Raw genomic sequence first — 13,227 nt, forward strand, 5'->3', positions numbered from 1 at the left:
TTCTACATTTCTCTTTTCTTTTCTTTTCTTTTCTTTTCTTTCCTTTCCTTTTCTTTTCTTTCCTTTCCTTTCCTTTCCTTTCCTTTCCTTTCCTTTCCTTTCCTTTCCCTTCCTTTCCTTTCCTTTCCCTTCCTTTCCTTTCCCTTTCCTTTTCTTTCCTTTTCTTTTCTCTTTTCCTTTCTTCTTGCTCTATTGTGAGGTATAACATATATTCAGAAAAATGACTAATTATATATTGTATAGTTTTAAAAGTAGTAATGGTTGAAATCCCATAACTCCCATAAAACCACCACCAAAGTCAAGAAATAAGACACCGGCGGCACCCAGAAGCCCCTCTGAGTCCCTCCTCAAGCTTTACCCCTCCCTCTCCACTCTCCTGACTTGGAGGATGATCATTTCTTTGCTTTTCCTTACAGCTCTACAACCCACTTATGCCTCCCTTAAGGTGATTGTTTAGTTTTGCCTATTTTTGAACTTTACATGAATGGAATTATACTCTTTGTGTTCTTTCATTCAACATCTGCCATCCATGCTGGGTGTGTCTATTTATTTTCATCGTTATGTAAATTTCCATTGTCCGACTATAAATTTATCTATATGTTCCACTGTCTGTGGACATTTGGGCTGTTTCCAGTGTTAGGGTATCAGGGACAAGGTTATCGTGAACACTCTTGAACACGGTATCCTGGTACACGGGTACACGAGCATATAACTAGGGGCACATACATAACTGGGAGTGGAATTGCTGGATCTCAAGGCATGCTTACCCTGAACTTTGTTAGGTAATAGTAGCAAGCTCTTTTCAAAATTAGTTGTCCTAGATTTACATTCCTCCTAGTGTCAGGGTGTTCAGTGGCCTGCATTCTTGCTAACATTTTGTTATCTGGCTTTTTAAGTGTTGCCTGTCTTGGGAGAGTATAATGGTTTATCATGGTTTTATTTTTTATTTTCCGGATTACTAATTGAGGTTGAGCCCCTTTTCCTATGTTCATTGGCTATTCCATTTGGGTCTTCTGTGGTGGAAAGTTTCTTCTAGGGTCATTTGCCCATGCTTATCTTTAGATTGTGTCTTCTTAATGGTTTCCAGGAAGGAGTTCACTTAACTGGAGCACTTAGTCCCTTTGGATTTATTGTAACTATTGCTATGTATGTATTTTTTTTTTTTAATTTTAGAGAGAAAGAGAGAATGTGAGTGGAGGAGAGGGACAGAGGGAGAGAGACAGAGAATCTTAAGCAGGCTCTGTGCTTAGCACAGAGCCTGATGTGGAGCTCAATCCCACAGCCCTGGGGTCATGACCTGAGCAAAATCAAGAATCCAATGCCAACCAACTGAGCCACCCATGCGCCTCATATTTATATTTCAATCTACTTGTCATTTTGTGCTTTCTACTGTCCCGTTTTAATAGGGATCTTCCAGTTTGCTTCAGCTTATTCCATATTTACATAGGGTCCAGTTAGTTAAGACCCACAGCCCTTAATCAGCCTTCAAGGTTGAAGGCAGAAGACAGAGGCACAGTGGTTGTTGCTAGGATCTGACAAGTCCACGTACGTACATGGTAATGTGTCAGCCTGTCGTCAGTTGCCAGTCTTGATTCAGCTTTGCTTGCAATTATTGCTTCTGAAGATCCTTCACCAACAATTCTAGCAGAACCTGGTTTTTGTTTGGTTGGTTGGTTGGGTTTTGTTTTGTTTTTTTTTTTTCTGGCGAATGCAAGCATGTTGCTTTTCTCAACAAATCAAAGGTCCTATCCCATTATGTACCCAGCCAAAGTTTCTGTTCTCCTGGATTCTCCCCTGGAGGCTAAAATTGAATTTCTGCACTGAATTCCCAGTGGATCTTTGGTGTCTAAATGAGATGTGGTTGTAAGAATCTAATTCGGATGAACAGCGGTACTCAGCTTTTTAAATTAAGGTACTGAGGCACTGCAGTACTTACTGAGGGAAATAGTTCAGGATGGTGCAAACACCATGTGTTAAAGAGATCACGTGGTCAAAGTCTGCATTCAGCAGATGTTCACTGCGTGCCCACTGGACCAGGCACCATGGTTATAGACATAGCAAGCTTGGGGAGGAGCTCACAGTCTGGTGTGAGGAAGAAAGGGAAAACAGCACCATTGACGATCATGTGACCTATTGCAGACCGGAGGGTGGTGGTGCAGCCTAGATTTTACCCCTTCCTGCTTTGAGGAGCTTGGACAAGGTGCTTTACATCTGTGAACCTTAGGTGCCGGATCAGTAAAGGACTCCACCTTGAGTTCTTCGGTTTTAAGCACTTTTTTTTCCATGTATTATCTTTTTGAGTCTTGCAATCACCTTCCCCTATGAGGTGTGTAGGGTGGATAATAGCAGTAACTATAACAGTACAACAATAATAAGAATAATATACCTTTAATCGAGTCCTGGTACTCTGGGTCAAGTCACGTGCCCAACACCTTATATACGTTATCTTCTGTAATCCTGACATCAGTGCTGTCAGACAGGTATTATCTCAGTTTTATAGGTAAGGAAACCAAGGCTCATAGAAGTTCAGTAACTTGCACAAGATCATAGCTGCTGGAAGAGCCATGATTAAAACCTAGGACTGTTTTGGTTTTGCACAATATCTACACTTCAATATTGTGTTAGTAGGGTCTCCATTGTCCACGTGAGAAATCAGGTAATTTGCTTATGGTCACCCAGCTAGTAAGCAGCAGGTAGTATTCTAACAGGGCTTCTCAAACTTTAATGTGCATACAAGTCACTTACAGGTCTTGTTAAGATTTCTGATTCAGTAGATCTGGGGCAGGGCTGTGATTCTGCCTTTCCAACCAGCTCCCAGGAGATGTTGCAGTGTGTCTAGAACACATTAAATACCCTTTAGGAAGGATTTTCTGCTCCCAAACTGTCACAATGCCTCTAATAGAAAGCATATCAAAACCTACTTTAACTACATAGCAATGCATGATCATGGCCCCTAGGTTGACATAAGCCAGCTAGGACTTTCTCTGTAGGTGACAGAAATTTGTCTCATGTAAGCTCATCAACTAAAGTAAGGAAAGAAATTTATTGGCTCATGTAAATGAAAAGTCCAGGAGTAACCCTGGCTGTGGCTGCGGGCAGAGCTGCATTTAGGGCCTAAGTGATATCATTAGGACTTGGCTTTTCTGCACTCTGCCTTGTGTTCACTTTGCTTTATTTTGGGGTCCCCCTGGATGGCCCCCGGCTCCAGCCTCTAGGTGGCGTGGTGGCTTCATTGACTTCAGCAGCTCTGGCCTCCCGTTTCCTTCAACAACAGAGCCAGAGTTTTTCCTAGTAGCTTCCTCGTAAGTGCTGAGAGGCCTTGTCTGTGCTCGAGCTAGTTTGGGACACATGTCCTTACCTGAACCAATCTCTGTGGCCAGGGAAGGCCTTGCTGTGACTGGCCAGGCCTGTGTCACCCCAGAGCAGAGGTGGAAAAGGGGAAATGGCCTACTAGGGAGGTAGACAGCAAAACACTGTATCCATATGTGTCTCTGGGCCCAAGGGGCCACCGCTTGAGGTCCCACCAGGGTTTGCAGAGGTGGGGGGAAATTTTGATTGGTCTTTTTCCTCTAACTTTACCTTTTGCTCACCAGGCAAAGTGGAGGGAGAGAAAAGAGAGATTTAAGGTATCTCTCATCTCCTGTCTTGAATATTTCCTCATGCTGATAATCGTGTCTCTCTATACACTCTTTGCGGCAAAGGCTCTATTCCTCAGGGCATTTGGGTAAGAACCTTTCACATAACATGTATCCAGCAAATGCATGGAATGAATGAGGAAGAGTAAATCTGAAGGAACAATAAAAAGTGAGTTTTCCTTCCTGCAGACCCAGACAAGAAGGATAAGCTATTTTCTGGGTTGTTCCATAGAGACTTCTCCAGAATCATAGCATCTCACATGCAGAAGGGAACTTAGGATAGTTTAAACCAGTGTCTCCCAGTCATCAGGGGAATTTTCAGGTTCTCTGGAGCAGAGGTTTCCCTCTACTGAGGTTTCCCGTCAGTAGATTCGGGGTGGGATTGAGGGTCCCAGGCAGTTTGGCGGCAGAGGCCTTGGTTTCAGGGCCACTGGTCTTGCCAGCTTCCATGCCACAGAGGAGGTCTCTGGCCCTGAGAAGCAGTTGTGTGTGTTCCTGTGGTGCTCGCAGGAAGATTAAATCAGCAGACGGTGACTGATTTCATGTAAGATATGGTGCTGAGAGCTACAGCTGATAGGAGGCTTGGTCCTCGCTTGGGGAGAGTTTGCTGTGTAACCGAAGAGGGAAATTATTCTTGTGGAAATTATACAAGACTTAAGCGAGTGCATCAGTTTGGGAGCTCCTAGAAGTTCAGTGGCAAAAGCCAGTATGACTTGGTTGTATAAAGAAGGGAAAGATTACTGAGCAGGTCCTTCAAGGATGAGGAGAGTCAGATAAACTGAGAGGGTGTCCAGGCAAAAGGAGTCAGGTGAGGACGGAAGCAGACCCTGGAAAGCACAGTAATGTTGAAAACTATCAGGGCTGCTGGGACAGGGTCTCGCTATGACAAGTTAAGGGCTCATCTGGAAAGTTTCAGCATCTTCACAGGACTCTTGAGGCATGGCCTAGAAAACAGCCACAGAGGGGTCAGAGGGTGTGAAACCCTCCAACAGCTCCTTTTATGTTGGCCCAGCACCTGTGGCTTTTATCAGCCTAGTCTGCTGTGCCCTGAGGCTATTGGTGGATGCCAGATGGGCCTCATTATCTGAACTTTATAGGTGGAGAAAGGGAGCCTCCCACAGACAACGAGCCTTGACCCCAGATCACTCAGGCAGCTAGAGGCCAAGCAGAGCTGTTCTTCCTGGGTTGAGATTCTCAAGGTGAGGTACATCCCCTTGAGTATGCCAGCACTTCCCTGGAACAGCATGGGGCTTGGCCTCTCACCCTTGTCTTAAACAGAGCAAGATGTGTTGACCAGAAGCACCATGGATGGTTCCCTATGGCGTTATTGAACCATATCAGTGTCCTCATAGAATGGATGAGAAGATATTATGTCTGAGATCTGCTTCAGAATATTCTATGGGGTGGGGAAAGGGTTCGGGTACAGATGAACTAGGTTGGTCAGAATTGTTGACAATGGAAATGGAGTCATGGGGGTTCAACATACCATTCTCTGTGCTTTTGCATATATTTAAAATGTTCTACAATAAAGAGGTACCCAAAATGTCGGGGCCCCTCCATTCAGCATTATGCTCACACTCCTCATTCCCTGGATTAAACTTCTTCTTCCTCTAAAAAGGTATTTTTTTCCCCTTGGGTGGACCGGGCAATGGACCCAAGTCCTCTCTGTTTCCCTTTGGTATTTGCATGGCTGTCTCTGGGCTGATGATGACCTCTCTGACTTTGCCTAGAAACCCGGGAAAACGGTGGCTGCCATCATCCAGGACATGCATTCCCAGAGGGAGAGGGACATGTTCCGGGAAGCAGACAGGTGAGGCCCCAGCTCTGGGCATCATGGAGGATTCTGGGCAGCTGGGACACTCTCTTGTCTCTCATTCTTATGGGTATTGAGTCACACTGTGCCCTGCCCTTGCCCCGTCCATCAGCCTTTCTGGGCCCTACTTTTCCACATGCCGGATGCCGTCCAGAACTGCTGCTCAGGTTAAGCCTCAGGAAAATGCAAGACGGTAGGCTTCCTCTCATCTGCACCTCCTTTGTTAGAAAGGAATATAGGAGGGATTCTGTTGATATTTGGCCCTTTGGGGCAAGGCTACACTCTGCTAAAAACCCTTAAAGTCAGTGTGTGTGTGTGTGTGTGTGTGTGTGTGTGTGTTCTATTTAGAGCCAGCTGTTGGTTTTTCATGAGCTGAATGTAGATACAGAGACAGGAATGTAGGTGAACCCCCCAAAAGTAGTGACTTGCCCAGTCACCTACTCTGAACATTGAATGCATTCAGTTTTCCAACTCCTTTCTTCCGACTGAAATTGGGACCGTGTCAAGTTGGGGGTACAAGTTTCCCCCTGTCGCTCCCCTACGAAAACAGCCCTTGTGGAGAGCCAAGGGGGAGACCACAGGAGCCAGCACTTGGCCTGCACTTTCCATGGTTCTACCTGGGGCTGCCACAGATAGTGCTCTCACCAGGCTGGGTCCAGGCTGTTTCCCCACTGATGGTCAAGGCAGCCTGGTCCTAGGGAGCCACCTCTGGGTGTCCCCTGGTAAGTGAGGGCTGTCTGGTTTTTCTGTATTTGGAAACCAAACGAAAATTGCCCATTCTTTTAGAATAATGGATACGTGATTAACTAGATCTGCTTAATCACCAAACAATCCCCAGAGAGAGAGGCTGGGAGTGTGTGTGTGTGTGTGTGTGTGTGTGTGTCTTTGTATGTATCTAGCTGCTCAGGTTTGGGATCCCCATTTATTTGTTAGGGTTTTTTTAAAATGGTTGGTTGGGGTTTTTTTAAAGATGCGTTTAAAGGCGGATCATGCTTCCCACAGTTCTTCAGCGGAGCGTCTGGAAGAACTTACTCTGAATCTTAGGCAGGTTGAGAATCCCTTTTCTGGGATTTAGTCCCCTCATCTGAAACACAAGCAGGTCAGAGCTCTAAGGTTCCCTCCAACCCTAAAGTGCCCTCCTAGTTCTTTGGTTTTGGAATCTCTGAGCCTGCCCTCCTCACTCTTGTCCCCCCAGTAATTAGCATCTTCTACTATTCCCAAGACCTGAACAAACTGAGATGAGAAACAAACAAGAAAAATGGAGGCCAAGAGGTTGCCTTCATTACAGTAAAAGTCAGGTGGAGTTGTGGCTTTGGTCTTGTAGTGGAGACACTGGCTAATTGAACCCCAGGGTCAGGCAGCCTTGCCCACCAAGCTAGACCAGGGCAACCACCGCCTTCCCCGCCCCCCCCCCCCCCACACATCCAGAGGGAGAGTTGCCTGTCCCCTGAGCTTAGCTTCCTTCCAAGAGGAAGAAAGATGGAGTTGAGCCTAACCAGTCCAATTATTTATCCCAGTTCCCAGAAGCAGAATGAGTAAAAGGGCAGAGACAGCCAGGACTGTACTCTGGGAAAATCCTCCTCCTTAGAAGCCAGAGGGGAGGAAAAGCTTTCTCCTGCACCACTCTCTGTATTGGCTGTGCGGTTGTGGCGAAGAGTGTATGGCCACATGGGGTTAGTGCACAGTATGTCCACTGGGCATATCTGTGCGTGGGGGCAGGGGACGTGCAGATCATAAAACACACTCCTTGGCTCCTTCACAGATACGGCCCAGAAAGGCCACGGTCTCGCAGTCCAGTGAGCCGGTCACTGTCCCCGAGGTCCCACACGCCGAGCTTCACCTCCTGCAGCTCTTCCCACAGCCCTCTGGGTCCCACCCGCACCGACTGGGGAAACAGCCGGGACTTGTGGGAGCACTCGCCCTATGCCAGAAGGGAGGAAGAGCGAGATTCGAGCCCCTGGAGGGAGAATGGAGAGGACAAGAGGGACAGGGCAGACGCGTGGCCACATGATCGAAAACACTACCCCTGGCAACTGGACAAAGCGGAGTTAGATGAGCGGCTGGAAGGAGGGCGGGGCCACCGAGAAAAGCACCCAAGGCCCGGGTCCCCCAGCCCGCTGCACTCCGCCTCGGGCTACAAAAGCCGAGAAGACAGCTACTACCGGAAGGAGCCCAAAGGCAAATCGGACAAGTATGTAAAGCAGCAGCAGGAAGCTCCCGGGAGGTCCAGGAGGAAAGAGGAGGCCAGGCTGCGGGAGAGCAGACACCCCCACCCCGAGGACTCAGGCAAGGAAGACGGGCTGGAGCCGAAGGTCACTAGGGCCCCTGAGAGCGTCAAGTCTAAGCAGAGTGAGAAAAACAGAACCAAGAGACCTGATAGAGACCAAGAAGGAGCTGATGATAGAAAAGAAAGCAGAATGGCGGGGAATGAGGTAACGATGCAATCTCTTCCCCAGGTAAGGAGAGGCAGGTTCCCGAGGACAGTAATATTAATATGATGATGATGAACATTTATTTATTGAATGAATGGAACACTCATTGGATGTTTACTCTGTGCCAGGCACTGTACTAAACACTTTGTCTCAGTCAAGTTATTTAATCTTGCCAGCAACTGTATGAGGTAATAATGGTAATAATACTATTATTGCTATAGATAAGGAAACTGAGGCACAGAGAGCTTAAGGGAGTTGTCCAAGGACACACAGTCAGGAAATGACAGAGCGATCAGGCTCCAAATCCCTTGGCGCGTGGCTACCTTTACTAGAAGTTAGGCAGCGACATGACATGATGCAAAGGCCGTCCGTGGACCCGTGTGCCCGGAGCGGAGGCGCCCTGCGGTGTCGCGGACTCTGCTCAGGGAGATTAGATCTTTGGTCTGCTCCATTCTTTCTCCTGCCAAAAGCATCCGCCGAGCCTGGGGCTTCAATGAGAGGTGGTAAAGGAGAAGCAGCCACCACCCACTACGTGACACTGGGTGCCCAGGGCTTGGTGTGCCTCCCTAGACACTGTCCAGTGTTTTACTTCCACCGTAATAAAAATGCTCGGCAGTTGGCTGGCACCTTTCATCCAAGCGTCTGGAAGGGCTTATAACCTGCTGTATAACTTCGGTTCACACAGTGAGCCGCGAGGACTCTGGGTACAAAATTTACATCCTGGCTTGGTTTATACTTCCTCCTTTCCCAAAACCACCTACATTTAAGTAGGAGTGGGATCGTGGAGGTCGGGGAGGGGGTGCTTCATAAGGAACTCAATTTAAAAAACCCTACGTGCCTGTCTCCTAGTTTGATTCAGGAGTTAGTGACAGTGACTAAGTTGAAATAAGGAGCCCGGTTCTCAAGGCCATGGACGCTGAAGAGTCACGCTTTTGTTCACTACTGCATTCACTCCTATATGCATTGGTGGGAGGCCACTTTGACAGGTAGCGTGCTAGGCACAGGGGGTCCAAAGGTGAAGGGGACATGGTCCAGGCTGTAGTGGAGACCAAGGTCTAATGGTAGAAAGAGAGCTGCCAAAAGTGATTTACGGTCGGTGGGACCCATACTGGAGTGGAGTAGCGGATGGGCTGTTCTGTGGGCGTTACTTCTGCACCAGGAGAGGAGGAAAGCAGCACAGAGGAGGTGACATTTGGCCAGGCATGGAAAGTGGGGACAAAAGCAATTTGGGAAGCAGCGAAGGCAAAAGTGAGAAAAGAAGACTGTTTTCAAGAACCTAGAGATACTCAGCATGGCGGTGTCTTTAGGGCATATTAAAGAATAATGTTTTTAAACAGTAAAACCCTGGCTCTTGTGCAAACATAAAATGAATACATGTCAAAGATGTTATTTAACCCATTAATTAACGAGGGATCCGTAAGATGTAAACGCTGGGTCAAAGGAGAAGCCAAAGAACAGGCAACATGGAAAGGCAATTGAGAACGCTGAAATGAATTTGCTAAGAGACATAAAGCCTTTTCCACGGGAAGCCAACTGCATCTCCAGCAGGTAAAATTGCATCTCTAGGAACAAGAATCATTTGCACTACGATCCGTCTTCTGTAGTTTGCAGGGTTATAAAATAGTTCCAGATAACAAAAGGCCCCAACTCCTAAGGATGGGACACCCCGGAAAGGGTGTGCTGGACAGCTAACTGCCCAGCGGTCCGTGGAAAGAACACCCTGTTGTCTTTTCGCCCATCTCGAAGTCAGCCACAGTTTTTCCTGACTGCCATGGCAGGGGTTGCTCAGGAGGTGAGATTAGGGACCTGGGTGGGGTGGGTCCACAAAGGCCTTTGTGTGCCTTGCTGAGGACTTGAACTGGATCCCGAGGACCTGTGAACCAGAGGGTGTTTTTAAGAAGTGTGTCTACACTTGGAGGTATCTAAGGGGCTGGTGATGGGTCAGTGCCTCCAAAGAGTCATGGAGGGACAGAGAGCAGCAGCCCCTTGAGCCAAGGGCTCAAGCCTGGGCCTCATACACACGCCAGCAGCCCAGCCCCCTGTGTCCCCATGGCAAAGTGATGGAGCTGCCCCTTCACAAGCCTACCCACATTTCTGAGACTCTTCTTCAGTCTCAATATTGTTCCTACTATTTCACCCACCTGCTTTCATCAGTTTGCCCATTTAAGGTGACACATGCTATGGGTCATCCCCACAGCCCTGATGCAAAAAAGAGATGCCCAGAAAGCCCCATGGGTTTCCACACATTCTGTCTCTTTAATTGGTTCTGCCTCTAATAGCCCTAGAGTGGAGTCGGTGGGGACTTGGGGTCCCCAATGGATTGTTTCTGTGGGTTTGGGAGCCAGGAAGCCCCAAACCCTTTTTTTTTTTATGGAATATCAGTAGCATAGACTTTCCCTCACTGATCTCAAAGTGTATATAACAATCTTGAAAATGACCCAAATCCTCCAGGGCTGCCGCAGGAGTCAGATAACAGGCAGTGACTGAACTTGGAGATGGAAGACAGCTTTGCTGAGGACGGTGTCATTGCCTTCTTCTAACATACCGGACACCTCCCACCACAGGGTCTTTACACATGTTCACCTGCCTGAGACCCCTCCCCCACCAAAGTCACATGGCTCCTTCCTCCCCACCTTTCACTTGTTGTTCTGCTCCCCCCCAAGGTTATTCCTGGAGAGAAATCCCACAACATAAAACCACAGTGTCCCAACTCACTTGTCTTCCTTCCCTGCCAAACTCTCCTAGGTCCAACCTGTCCCCCGGTCTGTCTTTATTTTATTTAGTGTCTGTCTCCTACAGCCTCCAAACATAACCTCCACAAGGGCAGGAATTTTTGTCTGCTGTGCTCACTGCTATGTCCCCAGTCCCGAAATCAGGGCTTGACACAGAGTGGGTGCCCAGTAAGTATTTGCTGAAGGAAGAAAGGAATGACTGACCCAGACTCTGGAGACAAAGGCCTGGCTTCTGAGAACCAGGTCACTCCCTGTTCTTCTGGGCCTCAATTTTCTCATTGGTGAGATGGGTGTGATCACAGGTCTGTCATAGGGCTTTAATGAGCTTGTGCTCATTCAAAACCTCTAAGATGTCTGGAGAAAGTGCCCATGGTGGAGAGGCCAGTGTGTGTGCTGTTCAGTGTTTGTAAGTGGCCAAGTCCACACCTGAGACTCAACCTTGACCACAAGGCCATAGAAAGAAGGAAAGAGATCAAGTCACTGAGTAGGGTGAACATGGGTAGGAAACATTCCTCCACCTTACTGGAAGGGCGATCAAGGGTTATAGACCCAGATGCCTGGAGAAAGGAAGCCAGGAAGGGGACACAGACCTGGTAACAGGGGTGAAGCCAACGTGGAAAGAAGTAATCATGGCAGACCAAGGAAGGGGTACCTGTCTACTGGGGGCAGTTAGCCACTCCTCAGCTCTGTTCTATGGCTGCCATTCAGGAATGCAAGCCGGGTGCTATTAGATCCCCCATTTTTTAAAGAGCAGCACCAAAATCCACGTATCTCTGAAATTTTTCCACATTTTAGAAACTGTATAGACTAGAACATGTCTGTAGGCCAGATGGATTCCAAGGTTCTCTAGAATGCAGCCCCCAGTATAGGCAGTCCATAGAAGGGAGAAATAGAAAAACTACTTATGCTCAGTTCAGAGCCTAGACAGAGACCTAAGCATTGCAGAGGCAGGTGTGAGCTAGTTAACCACTCCACCCCCTCCTTCCAGTCTCCATCCTTGTATTGACTAATATCCACAGAGCACCTAGCACTGGGACTACAGTTCTGAGTGAAAACTGAAATGACCCTTGATCGCAGGAGCTCATGGTCTAATGGAAAGACACACTAATCAAATAATTCCTCAGATGAGTAGAAGGGCATGAGTTAAGTGCTAAGAAGGAGATGGAGGTATATAACTACTGTTAAGGTGGCAAGGAATTAGAGGCTTCCCTGGGTTAAGATGCGACTGTTGAGATTGGAAGGAATGGTGGGTTTCACTGAGTGAAAGGAAGGAGAACAGACAGAACAGCATGTGCAAAGGCCTTGTGGCTGAGGGTCAGTGTTGCAGGAACAGAGACAGCCAGGGTTAGAATGCTGAGACGTAGGTCTGGTTTGTCAACGGGGCCTTACCATGCAAGGCTGTAGGCGGGTTACGGATTTGTGTCTTTATCCCGAGTGCAAAGGGAAACAAATGAAATATTTAAGCAAGAAGGTGTGGTGAGGTTAGGACAGTTTTTGCCTTGTGGAGTCATCATTCTTGATTGCCTTGGGGAGAATAGACTTGGGAGGAGGCTACAAGGCAGAAGGGGGAGACCAGTTAGGAGGTGGTTTAACCGTAGGCCTAGCTCTGTGGAAGCAGAGCTCTGCTTGCAACAGTTGGGGCCCAGTATCTTAGTCTGTGAGCTGGTGCGAGCAGCTGGGTGCATTGATTGCATTTATCGGCTTCCCTTAAACTGCTGCTCTCACTTGAAGTGATCCCAGGGCGAGGGGCACACTGAAGGCACTGCTCTTCCTTTGCCTGCGGGAAGAAACACCTAGATGCAAATGGTGAGGTGCTTCCGTCGGGCCAGGCTGCCCCTGCCTCTCCCAACTGGAATTGGAGGGGGCTCTGTTGTGTCCACCTAGGAGCGTGGCTGGAGGAATTTGCTTGGGGAGGGTAAGGTAGTTTATTCAGGGAGATAAAAATACAAGACCTCTCCTTTTGGTGGAAGCTATGGATTCTGATGGCTAAAAAGGCATTTGGAGCTGCTCTGCACTGAGGCTAGCTTAGAAGACCAGAGCAGAGCTTGGAATCTTCCGCTCCAAATACCAGAAAGAGCAAGGACCTGAGGATGTTAGCTCTCTTCCCCTGTCTGGTAATAACTGGTTAAACCAGTCAGCTCTGAGCTCCTGCCCCAGCTGGTTCCGTGTCAGCGCCAGAGGGGTGTGTCCGGTTGTAAGAAACCAGAACCAGAGTCACTTACTCAGAGCCAACCTCAGCCAAAATCGTCGGGAAGATGCAGCTGGCCCCTGAGAAAGTCCGGGAAGAGTCACTGATCTGGTGGCCAAAGTTTAGGTCAGGGGAGAGTATCCTCCAAAAACTTCTAAAATGAGGTTTGGCAAACTTGTTCTACAAAGCACCAGACAGCATGGGGCGCCTGGGTGGCGCAGTCGGTTAAGCGGCCGACTTCAGCCAGGTCACGATCTCGCGGTCCGTGAGTTCGAGCCCCGCGTCAGGCTCTGGGCTGATGGCTCGGAGCCTGGAGCCTGTTTCCGATTCTGTGTCTCCCTCTCTCTCTGCCCCTCCCCCGTTCATGCTCTGTCTCTCTCTGTCCCAAAAATAAATAAAAAAACGTTGGAAAAAAAAAAAAAAAAAA

General features: G+C 48.2%; 1 protein-coding gene across 7 annotated transcripts in view; it reads left to right on the top strand.

The window, feature by feature from the left end:
* The window catches only part of RBM20 (RNA binding motif protein 20), a 190,487-nt gene that overhangs the window by 158,982 nt on the left and 18,278 nt on the right, over positions 1-13,227 (top strand). For 6 of the 7 annotated variants that reach the window (XM_058697745.1, XM_058697749.1, XM_058697748.1 and 3 more), the window contains exons 8-9: positions 5,366-5,445; positions 7,211-7,904. In XM_058697745.1, coding sequence (XP_058553728.1) covers positions 5,366-5,445; positions 7,211-7,904 — 774 coding nt within the window. The remainder of the gene's footprint in view (positions 1-5,365; positions 5,446-7,210; positions 7,905-13,227) is intronic. The other variant, XM_058697746.1, reaches the window with a different exon arrangement.

The sequence above is a fragment of the Neofelis nebulosa genome, chromosome 13 (genome assembly GCF_028018385.1).
Source record: "Neofelis nebulosa isolate mNeoNeb1 chromosome 13, mNeoNeb1.pri, whole genome shotgun sequence".
In the NCBI taxonomy this organism is placed as follows: domain Eukaryota; kingdom Metazoa; phylum Chordata; class Mammalia; order Carnivora; family Felidae; genus Neofelis; species Neofelis nebulosa.